The following is a 21365-nucleotide window of genomic DNA, read 5'->3' on the forward strand; positions in this document are numbered from 1 at the left end:
ACACTGATGGAATTTATTTGCAATTTTATTTAATATAAAAATATAAAAGTATTAAAATAATAAAAAAATAAATTTGAAAAATCAGCATGCGTACGCTTATCATAATACGTTTATCATGTACAACGGGGAAACGAAAAATGTCGAACCCGGAAATACCCGCAAGATCTATTCAGTATCGCGAGAGAGAGAGGATCGTAAGGTTTCCACACTTTTCTCTTCTTCTTCGCAGTACGAGACCCGTCGGTTATTTGCCGCGAGAAAAAGAAAGGATGGGAAGGGACGAAACTCGAAGGGAGACGAGACGAAACGAGGGAAGAAACGTTCGAGACTAATGGAGAAGATTCGAAAGCAGCAGGAAAATAAGCAGCCAGGATGCTCGCGGCGGGATGCTTTTGCATTGAAATGTCCGAAGCTCATGGCGTTCACGTTTTCCTCCGTATTTCTGTCTTTTCTTGCGAGAGAAGCTCGACAAAATGGACACTGAGAGATACGAAGCGGCGTTCTACAAAAGGGACGAAAACACCTTTTCAACAGCGAAATATTTCGCCCAAGCCGTTTATCCGCGTGGATAATTATTGCGAAACACGTCTATCGGCGATATTAACGGGCACACAGATCGATGAATCGCGACCTATGATCGCGGAAACTGCCTATATATGCTTTGGTATATATATATAATCGCCCTATTTCGATGACGCGTAAGCTGTGCGTTGCATTATGCAGGACAAACATCAAGCGAGAAAAAGGAAACGCTCGTACCGCGGGATATAAACTGCGGATATTTCCCTTTCCTGTCTCGTTTGCGATGCGTATCGCGGTGATTGACGCTGTCAGGAAGGACGCTTTGATAAAAAGATCGGGGAATATCGCCCCAAAATATTCAAGATGCGCGTGAACGTCGCGCAATCTCGCGCGCGACGCAGAATTAATTTCCAAGTGATCTGAGTTTGACGTTTCGTCCGCCGAAGTCGACGGACAAAAAGGGAAACCTTGTAGCGTCTGATAAGCCGTAGATGGAAAATTGCGCTGGTCCCCCATCCCGCGCCCATCCGTGTGTTTTTTCTCCGCAAAAAATCCATCCCGGCCCGGCGGACTGACGTTAACGGACGTAAGAGCGGAACGGTTGCGAAATTGTTGACCGTTTTGTGGAATTAGCCTCGTGGCTTTTACTTCCTGTCGAGGGATGCTTTGTCTCGCGCGATATTTTCGCACATTGCCAGTAAAAAGTGGACCATCGTCCACTTTCACAGATCGCGATATTCGTGGTCGAGAAGAAAAAACCAAATGTTTTTCCTATTAAATTAATCGAGGTTATATACATTAAATGTAAACTCGCAATTATATTTTGTATTACACGTGCAGGCAAAGTGGCACTTTATGTGCGTGTTTTCTGTGCGGAAAGCGGCCGATTTCCCACGCCGCCAATTTTCAAAGCCATTGCCTACGGCTAAGCCGCGTTTAAAGTCATTGTCCACGGCTGAAGCCGTGGGCAATGCTTTGAACACGGCTATTCCCGCACCGTGCCGCCGCAAGATGGCGCACAGAAAACGCGTACAAAGCCACTTTGCCTGCACTTGTAATACAAAATAGTATAATATACTATTCCGACCGAGATCGTTACGCGCGCAGTTTAATTAAGGGTTGTTAGATATGCGAAGACAAGCGCGAATGAAAACGGGTTATATTGATTATATGAAGTAATACCGTCCTTCGTGGAATGAGCGAAAGAAACAGTACGGTCAATATCGAGCTCGCGCGAGACTCGGCGTTACGTACCTTTTATGCCAATACGCGGTATAAAAAAAAGAGGTAAAAAAGAAAGGGGAAAAAACGAAGGCGTAAATGACAGCGCGATAAGAGAGATAGCGGTGGTCGAACGAGCGAGGGAGCAAGTTGGGAGATTTTTCCTCCGCGCTCTCGGCCGCGGGCTGTTGATTTAGCCAGTCTGTTTTCTCTCCTCTCTTGGCTGTGCACCGATTCCATCCTTCTCTCCAAGGATTCTTTTCCGTCTGTCCTTCTTCGTCTCGCAACTCCGCTTCGCCTCGGGTGATCTGTTTCAGGTAATACACACGCGTTTTAGCTCTCCAACCCTCTCTTCCCCCGCGTTCCTGTGTCGTCGCCTAAGGGCGTCCACGTGCAGGGAAGAGGGGTGAATTTGTTATGCATTTCATTGCATCGAACGCGCGGTTGCCCCCGCGGCAAATATCCTTTTCCACTCAATTATTTCATTAACCGTGTCTTCGCCTCAAAGCGATAGCTCCCTGACGCTCTTCTCTCTGCGTTCGACAGCTCTTTCGTTAGAGACACGAGGGAGGGGGGTTATTATCGTCGAGGAAGAGAGGCGATTTTTCGCTTCCGCGTTTAATCGACGACGAGCTCTCTCTCTCTCTCTTCGTTTCAAAGACAGATCGTCTTTTGACTGCGCGAGCAGTCCGAGCCGGGTTAGGGTTGCTTTACCTCTGCGGTACTTTCTATTGTATGAAATTTAAAAAATGAGAATGCACACGGCAAACAAAGGGTGCGCTTAATTTGCTCAACGAGCCACATGCGAGTCGATGAAGAACAATTTAATACGAGTTTAAAATAAGGGAGCAGTATCTACGATATTTTTTCTTCTCAGAATAATAGAACGTGAGTATCAAGCATGTGTAGCGTTCACAATACCGACATGACATTCTATATATATATATATTTTTTTTTTCTAGTTTTTTATCCACCGAGAACAGAGCATAGGAAATTTGAGAAGAAACGTTTTTAATGGACCGCGAATTTTATATTTTACAAAAAAATGGAAACATCATGAAAAACGATATGTTACGTCCTTTAGCTTTTCCAGCGATTTTCAGTTTTTCGCGTGATTACCTTCCGAAGTGGAATAATCTTGCCGATGCACAGAAAGAATGCATGATGCATATATGCAATTTAAACGTTTATCTGTGCCGACAATCCTAGCCTCAGGATTTTAGAATTCACAACTGAAATTCATAGAATCCGAATGCATACGTGAGTGCAGGGTATTAAAATCAAGTTCTCGAAGCCACCTTTATAGTGTCAATTGCGAGATTCCGATGCATTGTACGCGAGCTCATCTCGTCCATTTTTCTCCGGAGCAATATTTATTCGCGTTAATTTAAAAAAAAAAAAAAAACATCATATACAGAGTGTTAAAAAAAGGGATTACATATTTAAAGAGCAGATATTTGATCAATACTACACGGAGAGAATTTTCTCTCAGAATTTACCCTGAAAATCACGGTGATGATGGACAATATGATATTGGAAGAATTTTATAAGAATTTCTCTGATTAATATTTATCACAATAAAAAATATTAATATGTATGTAGTAAATTTTAGTATGTACATAGTAAATTTTAGTATGTACATAGTAAAATTCACCAAACATATTTTATATTTTATTGTGATGGATATTACAATTTTTATTGTGATTAATATTAATCAGAGAAATTCTTCTAAAATTCTTCCAATACCATATTGTCCGTGATTATCATGATTTTCAGGGTAAATCCTAAGAGAAAATTCTCTCTGTGTACCTGCTCTGAAAATATGTAACCCTTTATTTTTAACGCCCTGTATATGTTAGCGATCACATTCAGCTCCGGCAAAAGTTTATTAAGTAACTCGCGTCTGGATGATACGCCATCGCTTATATAATTGTCGCATTATTTAACGCTTTCGTTCGGCCGTTTAATGCAATTTCAGGAGCGTATGCGCGGTCACGATCGGCCGAGCCGTCTGTCGGGTTCCGATCAACGCACACGCACGTGCGGACGACGTTGTGGGAGCTGGTGTATGCGGCCCCGGGGTCCAGCGCAGTAACGCTGCAGGCGGCCTCCGGGTCGAGGCGCATTGTTGGTTTTCCCTGCCCGTGTTTGCACTGTCCCGTAGTATTGTTGCTCGATGCACACTCTCGCCATCCCCGCGGCTCGGTCTCGTCCCCGTGGGAGCGACGCACAAGGCGGGGGCATCTCATATTAGCCGCTTAATTGTCTCTATTTGTAGAAGCTCACCGCTCGACGATTCATGCCAGTCGGGGCAGAGTGAGAGAGAGAGAGCTGCCGTTTCCCGAAGAGATCATCCCGGATAGTACTCATCGAAAAAGAGCGATCTAATTGCTATGATTCTCGAAGGCATACTGTATCACTGCGCGATTCCGTGATACTGATTCATTTCTTTCGATTCGATGCGATCGTTTTGAAAAAAAAAAGATTTAATTAATTCAATCATTTTTATTTTGTTCAGAAAACAGCATTAAAAAGCATTTAATATAAATGCCAGAAAAAAACGAAAGAAATAATAATTAGCATAACATTTTTTCTAAAACGCAAATTCATATAAAAATGTGTAAAATCCATTTTCAATATTTTTAAAATAAAGTTTGTTCTAATGTAAAATATTGTATCACTGCTCGATTCCGTGTGCTGATTCATTTCATTCGATTCGAATCGATCGTTTTGAAAAAAAAAGATTTAATTAATTCAATCATTTTTATTCTGTTCAGAAAACAGCATTAAAAAGCATTTAATATAAATGCCAGGAAAAAACGAAAGAAATAATAATTAACATAACATTTTTAAAATAAAGTTTGTTCTGATGTAAAATACTGTATCACTGCTTGATTCCGTGTGCTGATTAATTTCTTTCGATTCAAATCGTTTGTTTAAAAAAAAAAAAAGATTTAATTAATTCAATCATTTTTATTCTGTTCAGAAAACAGCATTAAAAAGCATTAATATAAATACCAGAAAAAAAATAAAAGAATAATTAGCATAAAATTTTTTCTAAAACGCAAATGCATATAAAAATGTGTAAAATCCATTTTTAACATTTTTAAAATAAAGTTTGTTCTGGTGTAAAATACTATATCACTGCTCGATACCGTGTACTGATTCATTTTTTTTGATTCTCATCGATCGCTTTGAAAAAAATATTAAATTAATTCAATCATTTATATTCTGTTCAGAAAACAGCATTAAAAAGCATTAATATAAATGCTAGAAAAAAAACGAAAGAAATAATAATTAGTATAACATTTTTTCTAAAACGCAAATGCATATAAAAATGTATAAAATCCATTTTTAACATTTTTAAAATAAAGTTTGTTCTGATGTAAAATACTGTATCACAGCTCGATACCGTGTGCTGATTCATTTCTTTCGATTCGCATCGATCGCTTTGAGAAAAAGATTAAATTAATTCAATCATTTATATTTTGTTCAGAAAACAGCATTAAAAAGCATTAATATAAATGCCAGAAAAAAATGAAAGAATAATTAGCATAAAATTTTTTCTAAAACACAAATACATATAAAAATGTGTAAAATCCATTTTTAACATTTTTAAAATAAAGTCTGTTCTGCTGTAAAATACTATATCACCGCTCGATGTTGTGTACTAATTAATTTCTTTAGATTCGAATCGATCGTTTTGAAAAGAAAATTAAATTAATTCAACAATTTATATTCTCTTCAGAAAGCACAAAAATAGCATGAATATATAAATGCCAGAAAAGACTGAGAGAAATGATAATTAGCATAAAATCTTTTCTAAAACGCAAATGTATCTAAAAATGTGTAAAATCCATTTTTGATATTTCTAAAATAAAATTTGCTCTGATATATAAATGACAGTTTTGAATAAAGAAACATTTATATATCGATTTCCATTATATTAACATATGCTATATTCATTACATTATAGAATATATTTTTGATAAATAATATAAATTAAATAATTTAAACAGACCAGGTTAAGTGATATTTAACCTCCCATTAGAAACAATGAAGAATAACTATTGTTACAGTTTGTATGTCAAACCTCAACATGTATTGAAAAAATGTCAGACGATAAAATGGTTCTATGTTTTGTAACAAAGGCATTATCACGAATGTAAAAAGGAAAGGAAAAAATGTCAGACGTCCTTTTCACGTCATGGTATTGTCTTTGTCGCATTGTTCGATAGTTCGAAATAGTTATTTTTTGCAGCAGTTAAATTATATTTTGCAAATATTTTAATCGTCGAGCATTTAGCCTGACATTTATTTAACATTTGATACAACGATATATATAATCGTTTATATAAAAAAAAAAATTAGCTCATCACATCTACGATCAAAATTGAAAATTAAATAAAGATACTCGATAACTTAAAATAAGTAAAAATAGCTCACTTCGAAATAAAAAAAAAAGATAAATGAATAATTTAGAAGATTAGTTCTCGAGGTACACGAATTGTGTAAAATGAAAGCATTTTTATATATACTTAAAGTATTTTTAATAGATTAATTCTCGAATCGTCGACTATTTTACGATATCATTTAGTATTATTTGATAATAAATCCATTATCGAAATTACAATATTTATTACGGCAAGAAGGATATTAAAGTTCGCGTCAGACTCATCTCATTCGGACGAGGATATAACTTGGTTATGGTGTTTCTTGTTTTTGCTTTTATGACCGAGACTATACGACGCGAGATCTTCTTTAATCTCGCGGACGCGGATATCTGCAGCGTCGAAGAATGCGGATAATTCGATGAATTCTTAGCGTCGACGATGGATCTGATTAAAATGCAGCTTTGAGGTAACGCGATGAGAGATGGGCCGGTACAGAATCGACGTGATCTTTATATTCAATCGAGTCGCAGAGTGGCCTCGGCATTAAATCCTCGGTGCCAATCTACGTTTTAATCGCCTCGTTTGCCTCGATGACACAAAGGGATAGCGAGAATGGGAATGCCAAGCGTCGGGAAGCCGAGGCAAATGGCTGAACTGTTGCGTATATTGCCCTGTGTAAAGGCACTTTCTTCAAGAACCGCCTTTGGTCTCGCGAAACACATCGAGGCGTCATTGAGTTTGCAAAACACGTTTCCAACAAGGGCGGAAGAAGGGTGGCAAATTAAATACAGTTAAGAAGTCGCGGCTTTGAAGTCGCGTGAATTCCTCCGCGAGGAGTCTCATTACGCGACGGAAAATCCGCAACTCTCTTGCGTCTTGCACGACATTTATAAGCTTATTGCGAGATAATACGCGTTTCTTCGGAATTAACTTCTTCCGCTCTCAAGTCTGCAGTTAATTGTCGATATATAGTTATCGCGTTAAAATTGATAGAGTTCGTTTAACTCTCTGGTTAATTATCTCCTCGCCGTAGCGTCAGTCCGCGTAATTCCTGAATGAAAGTTCTACCCGGAGGTCCTTATTCGATTGAGTTAAATGAGTTGTGACATTGGACTATCTCTCTCTCCTATCTCTCCGGATAACGTATGCGTATGCATTTCTGTGTGTCGCTTCACTTTCAAGTCGAGCGCCGAGAAAACTTTCGACCAGAACTGACATAAAAAAAAAAGAAACAGATTTAATCACGGAGATTCATTCGTTCTTTATGCATGAAACGTAATCCGATATTGGATCAGAACACTTTATAGTGCAAATTTGTCTAAAACTGGGCATTCTGCCAACGCACGCTATATACGCTTGAAATTTTAATCGCACGAATATAAATTTCGAGAGGCTCGCAAATATATAGCGATGAGAATAAAAAAAATTCATGAAAGTTTACAAAATATATAAAAATTAACATTAAATTATATATACGTAAAAAAAGAAACTGTAATTATTCTTTCGAGGAAAAATTTAATTGAACTTTTATTCCAAGTCGTTAAAATTGAAATATATATATATATATATATATATATATATAAAAATATAATAGCTTTTATATCGGGCACAAACAGCAGAGAGCTGAATCATTAAACTTTGCCGAAGCAACGTCTGCCCATTAAATGTCGAATCTGTCATTATAATTTGGAGAATTCTCTACATACATAATCGGATCGTGTTATCCGTAATTTAATTACGGCATCGCGTGTAAACTATATATATATATATATATATTGCAAAGACGTGTCACGCTATCCGGGTCACTTTAATGGCTTTAGATTAGTGCGTTAATTACGAGATGAAAGCAGAGAGTACAATACATACATACAATTATACGCGACGCGCTGTTTTGGCCGCGGACTGCGAAAAACAACCTGGACGTGCGTCAACAACAGTGTTATTTACACCACACGGAGACCTAATTCGCGATAATTCGCTCGCGTATGCTACCCGCCTGAGAACGGTCGAATTACATTCTAATTATACAGAGTACCGCGCGCGACGCATACCTGACGAAAGTTTCATCAAAGAAACAGCGAACGACGTTTCTGCAATAAAACCTAATTAGATTTCAAACTGCATTACATGGATTACGCAGCTAGTACGCGCGCACGTATATGTTTACGCCATTGCATACATATTCCGCCCTTGAATATCAAATCAGGGGGTGCGGTCTCACTCTATATATATATATATATATATATGTATATAGGCGTTCGGCTCTTCCTTCATTCATTCATTAATTTGCATCTTGCGTTACACCGCGCTACATATATACAGAACGACGATCTATTAATGATTACCGGCTCATGAAAATGCAATCCTCCGAGGAATAACGCGGAGGCGTCCGGAAAGTTATATAGCAACGGAGTCGCATTCATTATTAACACACACTTGACTACTCTCTGTATTAATTCGGCAACGCGGTAGACTAATATCGTAATTCCAATCGCGGGATTTATGTAACGCTCTTAAATCTTGCGCGAGCGAGGAAATGGGAAAAAAAGAACCGGAGAGAGAGAGAGAGAGAGAGATATTAACATGAAGATGCGGAAAAGACGCGGCGGAACGATATCGTCCCTGCCACTGGTTAAAACTTTTAATGATTTCTCGAAGATTTGTCAGCGGATCTCGCGGAGAGATGGATCGCTCGGGCGAAAAATAATTAGCGTTATAACTCAGAGGGAAAATCGAGAGAGCGAGAGCTCTCGGCGGCCGTGCGAGAACGAACGGGGGGTGGAAAAGGGGAGAGGGGGTGCGCCCCGGTTTGTATCGGCGCTACATGTGATGGATTACAGCGATCAATGAAAGGTTGATCAGTCGGCTGATTGATTAGATAAGTTTCGGCGGTAACCGAACGAACCGCCGCCGCGCGAGTTTCCGACACTTCGCTCTGCGCCTTCCGTCTATTTTTCTCCGTAAGTTTTCTCTCTCTCTCTCTCTCTCTCTCTCTCTTTCGTTCCCTCGGCACGGTGCGGCTCTTTTATTTATTCATGTCGTCCACAACACGCGCTACCGACCGGCTGGCGACCATTTTCGCGGGGTTAAAAACGAGCAGCGGAAGTCAGAAGCCATGAGGGAGAAGAAATTAAGGTCGCGACCAGGAGTTGAAATTTTTAACAGCGCCAATTCCTTCCTACCGTCCCTTTTTCGCCCGTCCAAATGGAATTTGAAAATTGCGTGGGACTTTGTCGTCGTGTTTGAGAGAGAGAGAAAGAGAGAAATGCGGAAAGATCATCAACGTTGCTCCTGCAGCTGGTCCGTCGAGTTTTTCTAAATATCACTCAGTTTCGAGAAAATCTCATCGTATTATACTTCGTTAAATTTTAAATCGTTATTTTTCACCGACGCAAAAGCGGAAAGCCAAGAGGAAGCGCAACTCGAGAGAAGGAGATTAGGGTCATCTGTTGCACTTAAGCAGGCACAAGAATGTATTTGTAGCCCCTCACTAATAAGTATTTCCAACTATTTAAAAAGTATAAAGAAGAAGCGAGACATAAAATAATAAAATTTTCGTGAAATCTCGACCGGTTGCTACATAAAAAATTGTTATACATCCTTCTGATTGTTGCACCGAGAGCTTAGCGAAATGCATTCGCAGCGATTTACAGATCGTTGCTCTCAAATGTTATTTGCCTTCGGAGCATTCCCGGAATTTTCCAAAATATCCCGTGCGTTACCTCGAGTCCGAGTATCAGTGGCGCGATATTCGATGAAGCCGAGCGTTTCCTAGGACGAAGTCTGGGAAAATCCGCTACCCTATTCGCGTCGTTCCCTCGAGTTTAAGGTCATTGAATCTGAACAATTTTCACTTCGCCACGGTCTCTCAAGTCGGACGAAAATTTACGGGGGGCGCAGAAAGAGGAGTTCCACTTCGGAATGTTTCTACCTTCGCATTTGTGTTCGCTATACAGACGACGCTTCCGTGAGTCGAAAATGAAAGGAGAGAAAAAAAAGGGGCCGCGCCGACGGAAAGCAAGAGCGAGCAAGAAATTAAGATCGCAAACCGTGACTGAAACTTTCAGCGTCATGTCGTCCACGATTCTCTTCTTTACGTTTCGCTTACCAGACAGAATTCATTCCTCTTTCATTCATGAAACGACCTGTGGCATATTTTGCGATTTATTAAATATATTTAACGAAATACAAAATTTCAATCTATATATATACATGACACACACACGTGAATACTAAGCGTTTGCTGAAAATTCTTCATTGGTCCTCTTGGAATGAGGAAAAAATTATTTGCATATTTAATATAAAAAAAATGAAATTAAAATAAAAATATAAAATTTTAATTATGCCCACTCTCTCCCTAGACAAAATTCCACGGACACTCGTGTGACTCGGACGAATATGTGGAGGATCAGAGAAATGCGTTGAACAAATTCGGAATAAATGCAGTCGAAACCACGATGCGTAAGCTCGATGTTAAAATTCGTGGCATTTCCGGCAAATCTCGGAACTCGATGCAACTCCGCATTCCGCGTCGCGACCGAGCTTGCACTTTCGTAATAAACATTCTTATCTCGCCGCGCCGTCCTTTTCTACGCGGAGGAAGGAGAAAGAAACGATTCGATTTCGGGGCGAGAGAGAGAGAGAGAGAGAGAGAAACGCGCCGGTAATGCATCGGCGCACAAAATCCTCTCGCGGGTCCCGTAAATCCTGAACGCAATTAGTAAAGTGACGCGCCAACGTCGCCCATCCGAGTAAACTCGAAACTTGGTCCGTTTACCTGCATCCGTCTTGAAAGTTTCAAAATGTGCAGCCAAATGGCGGCTTCGAGGGCGACGGAGAAATCCTCATCCTCGCACTTCCGCGTCGCGAGGATCACAAAGGAGGGAATCGAGAAAGGAGAGAAGGAAGCTATTTACTGCGGGTGTCGCGGCGCGAGAAACCATCGAGTTATAGACAATCGCGAGTAAGATGGGATAAGAAACCGTCCCGCGTAGAAACGGAGAGCGATAGTCGGACGGAGAAAATGGAGAACTATAGTTCGAGGAGAGGAAAGACTCCATTGGACGTCTCTATCCACTCTGTTTTCCCTTCTTCTTTCCATGTATTTTCTTTGCTCCTTTTTTCCTTATCTGTGCCCACTCTCTCTCTCTCTCGATCGCGCTGTCTCAGCGCGACCTGAGAGGTAATTCCTTTTCGTTCTACATTTCGTTCTACAGTAAATGGAATATCGGACGCTCGTTTGTCTGAGACCTCGTCGATGCTACGTCTTCAGCTTCCGTTTCATTCGCTTAACTTACTGTGCACCACAACAAATACATCTCCCTTTCCGCCGATCGGATTTTCCGAAACGTGCATCGTCCGACGCTTGTTATTTATTCTCCCTCGATGCTCAGAATCGGGATTCAAAACTACTCGCACGACAATTCGATTTTCATCGATCCCCCCCAAAATCGATTAAATCGCGTTCGATTTTCCTCCACGCTGCACGTTTCTGAAGGAGAGATCACATAATTCCAGCGGAATATGCATGCAGCTACGCGGAGACATAAACTACCCTTTCCAATTTGAATCCAATCAGCGAATACTCCGTCGAGACGGTCGCGTAGGACGTGACGTCACGGCGAAAACGCCGCTGTATGTCGCGGCGCGATATTATTCATATGCCGGCGACGCGTTTGGCTCGTCACTCCGGACGCAGAGGCAATATAACTTTTTTCTCGCCACCTCTTTCTCGGTGATGGCGGTGGAGTTCGAGTTCGAACACCCTGTGTTTGCGTCGGTCCCTTTTTTTCTGCCCTTCGGCCGGAAATGACGCCGGTCGGCGCGCGAATACTTCCCTTCGAACGCTGGGTACGAAAGCGTATAACCGCGACTTCCGGTATGTCCCATAGTTGCGGACATGCGTTTCGTTCATAGACGCTTCATCGTCGCTTCAATGTAACAGAATTTTTAATCCTCTTTTTCCTCATCGCTTCGGAGAAAAGAAAATAATCAAGGATTTACAACGACTTGCAAGTGATGGACTGATTGTTACGAGTATAGGGGTAATTAATTGTCTGTGTCAATTAGACCGGACTGCGTTACATGCAGTACGCATGGTCTGATCATTATTGCAAGATCGTTAAGCTTACATCGACCGAGAGAGAGCATTCTCCCGTAACTAGATGATCCGTTTTACCTATTCCGATAGACAGCGATGCCGAAGCGCGGTTAAGTGTAACCTAATATTGCTACCTTATCGTATCACAGCGTCTCGTTAATGATTCTAAGATAATTGATGCGATACCGTGCGAGAAGCTCGACCCGTAAAGAATCCTGATCGCAGCAATTTTAATAGACATCAATTAGCTTCGATTCGAATTTTATGGGAATCGTTAACGTGATAATAAACGATTCCGCAAGAGGAATTTATGATTTTATCGTCTTGTTAACTTCTCTTTCATCGCGTGGATATGTTGGTTTGGTTTAGACAAATTCCGGTTAGTATTAAAAAAAAAAAAAAAAAAAAAAAAAAAACGCGCATGATGATAAATTAATAAACTTTCGTTAATAAATTTCGGGCCCTCACACGCGGGCGCACAATTCAATTATCGTGTACTCGTCCACGTCATTTATACGTAACCTGTGTAACCTACATCTTCCGCGCCATTTCACCATTTTCCAATTATCCTGCAATAATAAGACTTAATACCCCATTATTACAACGTGTCGGTTACTTTATCGCCTAAGAAGGATTAATGATGACGGGCCGATTACCAATTTTATTATCGCGAACTAACGTGAGTGTGCCCATTTCGTATCCCGTGTGTTGTCGGAAAATTAATTATGTAGTCACAAATTGTCTTCGCAGCACTTATCTAAATAAATTAATATGATTACTACAATAATTTCGCTGGAGTATAAAGCGTCCTTGATAAGTCAGAGCGCTTGAAGTTATATAACGTTGTCAGTTGGCGTAATAATTTTTTCATTTACTTTTCCCCGAGTACCGTCCATAGTTTGTAAAGTGTCAAATGTATATTGCGTAGCAAGCTAATGTCAATTTGTATAAAGTTTTTTAAATCTTCACATTTATACTGTTTATAATTTAATTCTGTACCACTCTTATTTTTATTCTCCATCCTCTGTTTGTACTTTCGTATTCATTGACGTATTCAACAACGATACTGCTGTCGCAAGATGAGCTTAATTGTATATGCGATATAAAAATAAATTGCAGATCCTCTCTACGCTTTTTAAATCGACAAACAGTTATCGCGCGGCGCAAACTGCAATCGCCTGTCATTATTTTGGATTATCGGTTACCGTTAATTGACGGTCGAGCGCAATGTATCGTGCAGTCTGTTCCCGATCGAAACTATTATCGGGTCGACGAATATCACGACGATACCTGTCACGGTGAGAAATAACACGATCGGTCGAATCGAACAAAAGAATTAACGGAAAAACCGTGGGATAGTGTATCACGCTTCATAAATATCGCTGCCCGTAAATCAATTAATTGACATGCCGTGTATATATCGGACCCGTGTTGTGTAAAATGTTTGCCGGCTCACCGATTGTTCATTATGAAGTTCGATGCATTAACGATCGATCGAATATATTACGCAGTAGGCGTATCATTGCGCGACTGCATTTTAATAAATAAATATTGTATATACTTATACATTTTTTCTTTTTTTTTTTTTTTTTTTTTTTTACATAAACGCCCGTTTTCTCAGGCAGAATTTTTCTCGGAATTATTTTCAAGTAGATGTTCGAGATACGCTAGATTAGTTGTCTTAAGATAAGCAAGTTACTGCTAGTTTGATAACATCCATGTTACCAACAACAAACAAACTATGATGCTTACACCTATATCTATCCATTATCCATTAATGCAGAACGGTATAATTAGATGCACATTAAGCAAACAATTTAGCTATAGCGTTGGTGCGCAAATTAGCATCTGTATTGAACAATTGTGTATTAGACATATTCGCTTTTTTTTTTTTTTATAAAGCTTTTCTCTTTCATACTCTTTTGCGACCCCTTTAACAACGTGTCGCACTTAATATTTTAAATATGTAATACATTTAAAGAGAAACTTGCCTCTCTCGCAAAAATTTGACGGCATTTCGCGAATAATTTATTAAAATTTTTCACAATTATTTTCATTCTCCATTCTCTTGCTTCTTGTCGTAGCTTCTTATCACAAATTCTGTATCTCTATCTCTTTTTCCGTTATTCATCCTTCTCTAACCGAAGCCGCAATGGTGGCGGGAGGAACTTGCTGATTGGGAAGCTAATCACGCGCTACTCTCCATTACATTAATTAAAACTTAGCTCTCAACTCTACTCGGCTTCCACGTCACCCACCGTTCTATCCGCGTTGTCCTTTTCTTCCTCTCTTCCTGCTCTTGTTCTCGCGATCATTTTGTCTCCGCTCGTTCGTCTACCTATCCACGTATGCCAGCGCTTGTATATATATAGATATATATGTATACATACATTTATCAAAACTGTTAAAAAATTCTACAAAGTCTTATTAATCGTCTTCATTCGATTGAGTGCATGTCTCGTTAAACTATCTTTATACAATTCGTTGATTATTAAAATTAATTAAGAAAGATTGGGAACTTTATTTAAACAATGTGAAAGAAAAAATAGACAACGATTTTAGCACTATTTATTAAATGATGCCAGTGACAAAGCAGGCTCATCGTTTATTCATATCCGCTCCTTGCAGGGAGCAACCATGATTTTCTTAGCAAGCATTTTATATATATAGGAGCGGATATGAATAAACAATGAGCCTGCTCTGTCACTGGCATCATTTAATAAATAGTGCTAAAATCGTTGTCCATTTTTTCTTTCACATTATTTAAACAAAGTTCCTAACCTTTCTTGATTAATTTTAATAATCAACGAATTGTATAAAAATAGTTTAACGAGACATGCACTCAATCGAATGAGGACGATTAATAAGACTTTGTAGAATTTTTCAACAGTTTTGAGAAATGTATATGTATTAGATTTCTTAGTAATATTTGATTAGGATGTATTTTTTCGATTTTGTACGCGCTGAAGAGAATCCAAAAAAGGACAGAAACGTTCGCGATTTGTGTAAATGTAATTAATATGTATTAAATAAATCTAATAAGTTGCGCTTCAATTACTGCGCTGGTTCTTTGGCTAATTTATACCATTAATTTATTGTACGGAACCTTTTTATGTATATTATTTTGATTAATTTTGTTTCCACAAAGTCGAAATAATTAATTGTAAGAATAATTTATTTAATGAGAGAATTATTTTTGTTAAATACAAACAATTTCAATTAAATTTAGCATTTTGGTCAACTTTTCAGGAAAAAAAAGTATTTTACATTCGACAAAGAAAAGTATTACAAAGTTAGAGTGTTGTATAAATGGAAAGCGTCCAGTAAAAATACTACTATTAAGACTTATTTAGTTTGTGTTTCCTATCTATTACTCGCGAGAGTTTTGCTTTCAGAAGTTGCTCCCAAGGGTTGCACTTTCAAATGGATACCGTTTGAGAATTACTCTCAATTCAACGTCTACTCTTATGTCCCCACGTCCCATAGTGATTTACTGTTGAGACTTGTTCTCAAATTGCGAAACTCCAAAGCTTAAAGTACATAAATTTTTAACTAGCTATTCATTTATAAAGAATATGTAAATAGCTATCGGTTCTTACGAAAATTCTACATGTATCTCTCGCTATATTCATAAAAAAAATGTATCTTTGACGGCTATCAATATAATCGTTTCTTTTTTTTTTTTTGATAGCATTTGTAATCGATATATATTCAATAACAAGAATCGCGAATATATATCGTCAGAATTAATCCGCGAATTAGAACATTCGTTACACACAAAAAAATGTGTATGTTGTAAAACCGCTTTGCCCATCCGAAGCAAATCCCTACTCGACCCAATTCGAGGGTCGTATATCCGTGAGCTTTTTGCAGAAATAAAGGGCAGAACGCGAATTGCGAATAAATAACCGGCCGCACCGTTAATAATGATATTTACATCGAATGTTGAATTATATTACACAAAAGCGCGCGCGACCGCGATATAAAACGGGAAAGGAAATAGATCGCTCTCGCGATTCTATATCGCACAGAGTCCCACCCGTCTATTTTTCTTCGCTCATACATTCATCTTCCCAGGAGAGCCAATAACGACCGCGAAAAACAGCTTCTCTGCCCGCTAATGTTACGATTATGGCCGTACGTTCAATCAAGTCGAACGATCGGCACAAGTGCTCGCGATATATAACGACATTCAATATATACAGAATAGTCTGCGATAGAATATCCATAAATCGAAGACTACGTTGGATTGGCTGGAAAATTACCTTAATTATCGAGTAAAAGTTAAACTCTGAGCTATGAATATCGCAGGACATCTCGCGATAGATATATATACATATATATATATATACATATATCCGCGATCGAAGTGAGTCCGCACTTTAACTTTACCTTCGATGAGAAGGTACATACACGGGGGAGAGATCGGGAGAGGAAGGCGATGAACGATAGCAAAATTGGAAAAAGTGCCGATCAAACAAAATTAATTGGGTTCTCTCCGCGCGAGAGCTACAACAAAGCAACTCTCTCTCGCTTCGAGCGCGAACGAGCCGATTCTGCGAGTGCTTCTCGCAGTCGCGAACGATTTCGCCCCGGAACTTTACCCTCGTCCGCGGCGGGCCGCGATATCGTTTCTGTAATTCTAACGCGGGATAAAAGATCGTGTTTGACTAGAAACTACGGCAAAAGTATACAGACAGACAGATGGTGCGGTCTATCCTCCGACGAAATATAACGTGTGGATCTCTCTATACATATATATACATATATATATATATATATATATAGACGTGCGCGACGTGCGGATTTTGCGGAAACTGTGCAAATGGAAATATAGGGAAAATTCTGGTTACGGAAGAGCACACGATCGGGCCAATGAAAAATGTTTTCTTTTCCATAACGTGACCGGAGAACTCGTCGTTTCAATTATTTTTCAACGCTGTTGATTCGCGTCGGAGAAACATGGCGATATGAGATAATCTCGTTACATACAACATTGAAAAGTTTTTGCCGAAAATATCGAAAAATATTTGAATAATTCGTTTTGTTAATTTTATATCAGCGAGGAGAAAAGAATTAACATTTTTTCCCCTCTGTTTTAATTAAATTTTATTTCGTTAAATTTTATAACGTTAATGAAAGATTCGAACCAGAGACAATTATATATTTATACAGAGCGATATGAGATTTTCTCTATCATTAAACTTTCGTCGAATATTTCATTAAAGTAACATATATAAAATGTAATACTCGATATAAAATGTCGTTCCACGTCTTACGAGCCACTTTTCACGAAATGAGCCGTAGAAAGTCTCTCTCTCTCTCTCTCACTTTTTGCGAGAGAGGAACTCTGGAAGTAACTGTCGCACGCGATAGTTAGCGCGCTATAGCGATCGTAATTATAACTTACACGCGACTTTTATAACGAACTGAAAAGCACCGCTTTTTCGTGCGGTGGACCATGGGATGGAAAAACCGGGGGAGAACCGGTTACTCGCCTCGGGGCTCTCGTTCGCGCGCGCGTGCGAGAGAGAGAGAGAGAGAGAGCGCGCGCGGTTTCTATTTAACATTTAGTCATATGTCCCGTGCATTCGTCGACTATGCATTCGTCGTAAATCCCGTCACTACATACACCTTACACACGTGCAGCAAATGCGGCAGCGGATGGTAAAGGTAACATATATATATATATAGACTATATATATATGTATATATATATATATATGTATATATATATATATATATATATATATATATATATATAATATTGTATATACACACACATATATGTATATACGAGAGATACACGAGAGCACGCGTGCGCTGGCGGATCGCTCGTTCTCTTCGATCTCAAAGCCACCCCTGCTCCGGTTTCACGGATGGAATTTCAGGAGAAACGTTTTATACGGCGAGTGCTCTCTTTCTCTCTCTATCTCTATCTCTCGGCTGGCACGTCGCCTCGAGCGCTTTGTCGGAGGGCAGTTAATTAATAAAAGCTGGAAAGAAGGGAGCGCGCACAGGAGCAGCCAGGCGTTGATTCGAGAGAAGGAAAGAGAGGAGGAAAGGGAAGGATACATATATATATATATATATATATATATATATATATTCGATGGTAAAAGGATAGAATACTATACTATCGTTTCATATCGTTCGATCGGTCAAACTCTACTTGCAATTCAAACGAGGGAACACTCACACGTCGTGAACGAGAAACTTGTCGCCGATCCTGTCCCTGCAGACGCCCTTGCTGGTGATTTCGGAGCCGTTGACGATCACCAGATCCGCGATCCCGGACTGGAACCACCGGCCGTACCACTCCTCCGGGAACGTGCAGACTGAAAGCAGAAAGAAATGGGGTTATATAAGAGGGAGGGAGTTGAAAAAGCTGCCCGCGAGCGAGATGTACTCGCTCAGGTCGGCTAGTTTCCAGATTTTAATCTGAGGATCCTGAAACTGTCCGCACCCCGGTAACGCAAAACAATTCATACAGTCGTGTGCCCTACGATATTTTCCAGCCGGCGGGCTTGTACGCGTCAGGATTACCGTTCTTCAACAATCCGGGGTTAAGAGAAACGTAATGAAACAATTGTAACTGGTGTTTCTTTCCGTTCTCTCGGAAAACGAACCGCGCCGGAAATGTCGAGACTCGCGGAATTATTTTTGCGCGAGCTCAAAAGTCCATGTTTCTCTTCGAAATCGAGGAAAGAAGATACATATAATCTATTGTCTATTTCTACAGATCCGGATATAGCTACAGTTATAAAATATGATCCTTATATCGCGTAATACACGAGATCTTTCGTTTTCTTCAAAGTTCCGGAATTCAACATCTGAGAAATAGTGGAGAACACGGAGAGATATAATTATAAAATAATATTTTTCTCAAATATTTTCCATGCCCTTGTACGGTTTGATATAGAATTAATGCGATTATAAGAAATTTTACTCATTCCCATTTTTCCATACTTTTAAATAGTCGAAATAGTGACTCTAAACCATCATTGTTGATGTTGCTCCGCCATTGCGGAAGAGTCTTTTTCCTTCCTATCTCCGGATGAGCGTCTTTTCCGCCCGGTTTTTTATGGGCCGCGAGCGTAAATCCGAGATTCCGCGAATATTTCGGATTCTCCTCGGCAAGGGAGTCCGCCGCGAGCTCAAACGAAGTTGTAAAAATGGAGAATCTCCTTAGAGATCGGATTATCGCAAGCGAGGGCGAGAGATAGAGAGAGAGAGAGAGAACTGTGCCGATTCTCTTTCCTCGTCGCTAGAGCATTCATCCTTCTCGGTCTGCGTTCTCTCTCTCTCTTCTCTCTCTCTCTCTCTCTCTTTCTTCACGTTTGCATCTCTAGCAACGAGGATTACAACGAGGAGCGACATCGCGATTAAGCATTGTTTGCCGGAAGCATTTTGCATTTAATAAGTCCAAGTGTTTCGGAATCCCGGATGAGCGGAGAATCGACTGGGAGAGAAAAGGGGGTACGAGGGAGGGGGAGGGGGACAGGAAAGACGACGAGGAATCTTGCGAATTCGCTATAAGAAGATACCCCGACTTCCTTCCTCCCGCGAAACTGCGTTTCGAAGTTGCGAAAGCGGAGTCGATATGCGGGATTTATTAATATATTCGAGAGAGAAATTTTTGGAAAATGAAAACGTTTTGTAAATTAACGGCATTTCATGCGAGTCCCTCATCCTCTCTGCCTATCGGATTGGTTTCCGGACACGTTCGGCCATTACCGCGGCTCTTAATTTCCAACCCGTTCCCGTAGATTACGTTCGGACTGCAACGTGTATCGAGTATCCCCGTATTTGTCAGTATCTAATAGCAGGTATATCGCATGACTGCGTTGTTTCCAGTCACTACTGCGTCTTCAGTTACATTAATGTAATGTCCATAAGCTCCGCGCTATGCATTCTCCAAGAAATTCCATCTCTTCATTAATGACGATTAAATCTAAGATCATATGTTAGCTATTGCTCTTCTAGATTACAATATTCGAAGATTTAATCCGATTCAGCAAATCAGTTTAAAAAAATTTTAAGTTGTGTTTCCTATAAAATGATAAAATTGTCTGCTTTTTCAGACGATCAGCTGGTTTTTTATTTGAATTGTCAAACATGTCTGAGCGAAACAAGCCAAAAGTATAAGAGCACGATTTACTTATCCGAGTTGAAATTTTACTTCTATATTATTATCTTCCTATAATATTATTATCCTAATTATTCCTCATAGAATGAGTTTCTACTTTGTACTTCAAGTAAACAATAAACAAACAATTTAAAGTTTAGAACACTTAGAAGTTTAAGAAAGAAACTTTTGCCAAAACTATGGATTAAACAGTTTCAAAAGGTAGACCGAATTGATTTGATATTTAAAGCATCTAAAGAACAGACATTAAAATTCGACTCGAATTGCGATATTATATCGACGTGTGCGAGGTATCGCCGACCTTTACCGGGGACCGGACGGGAGAAAGAATTAAGGAAAATGAAAGGAAAAAAGCCGTGGAAAGAAAGTTCGAGGAAAGGTGAGAGGATAAAAGAGAGAAGGAGAAAGTAGGCGGCCACGGTATAATTAACGGAAATTGGAGTTAGGTCAGAAAGCAAAGTTATCGGGGAGAGTTTCGTCGACAGAGAGAGAGAGAGAGAGAGAGAGAGAGCGCAGCAGCGCAACCACTTCGCGCAGGCGGACTAGCTTTTTCCGGGGCAGCCGCTGATATAATTACTAATTAATTACCGTTGCTGCCGCGCAGCGTTTCGGCGAGCGCGCTTAAAAGGATACTGTACGAACGGGGAAACGGAAGCAACTATAATCTACCTCCCAGATGACTCCGGGCGAAGCGACATTCTACGCATCGGACCGACGCTCGTCCATTATAACAGCCTGTCGATGCTGCATGTCCCCGGGCTGCGACTATTTTAATAGTCGACGTCACGCTCGCGGCCTTAGTCGATTCTTCATAAAATGACAAAGTTTGCGCGCGCGACTATTTTCATTTTCAAGGCTGACATAGAGACTTTCTTGTTTTTCCTGTACGCGAGAGTCAAGCTCGGGAGCTTCGCATCTTAGCGCGACGTATCGACGTATCGCGTCGATGAAAAGCGATCTCTGGTAGAGAGAAGACTGG

At 39.8% G+C, this 21365-nt stretch overlaps 1 protein-coding gene across 3 annotated transcripts in view; it reads right to left on the reverse strand.

Annotated features, from left to right (window-relative positions):
- Positions 1-21365, reverse strand: part of LOC114931019 (uncharacterized) — a 252672-nt gene that overhangs the window by 51097 nt on the left and 180210 nt on the right. For all 3 annotated transcript variants that reach the window (XM_029302924.2, XM_029302925.2, XM_029302923.2), the window contains one exon: positions 18437-18575. In XM_029302924.2, the coding sequence (XP_029158757.1) occupies positions 18437-18575 (139 nt within the window). The remainder of the gene's footprint in view (positions 1-18436; positions 18576-21365) is intronic.

This window comes from Nylanderia fulva, unplaced genomic scaffold (genome assembly GCF_048542155.1).
Source record: "Nylanderia fulva isolate GAGA-0341 unplaced genomic scaffold, ASM4854215v1 Scaffold1, whole genome shotgun sequence".
NCBI classification, from domain to species: Eukaryota; Metazoa; Arthropoda; class Insecta; order Hymenoptera; family Formicidae; genus Nylanderia; species Nylanderia fulva.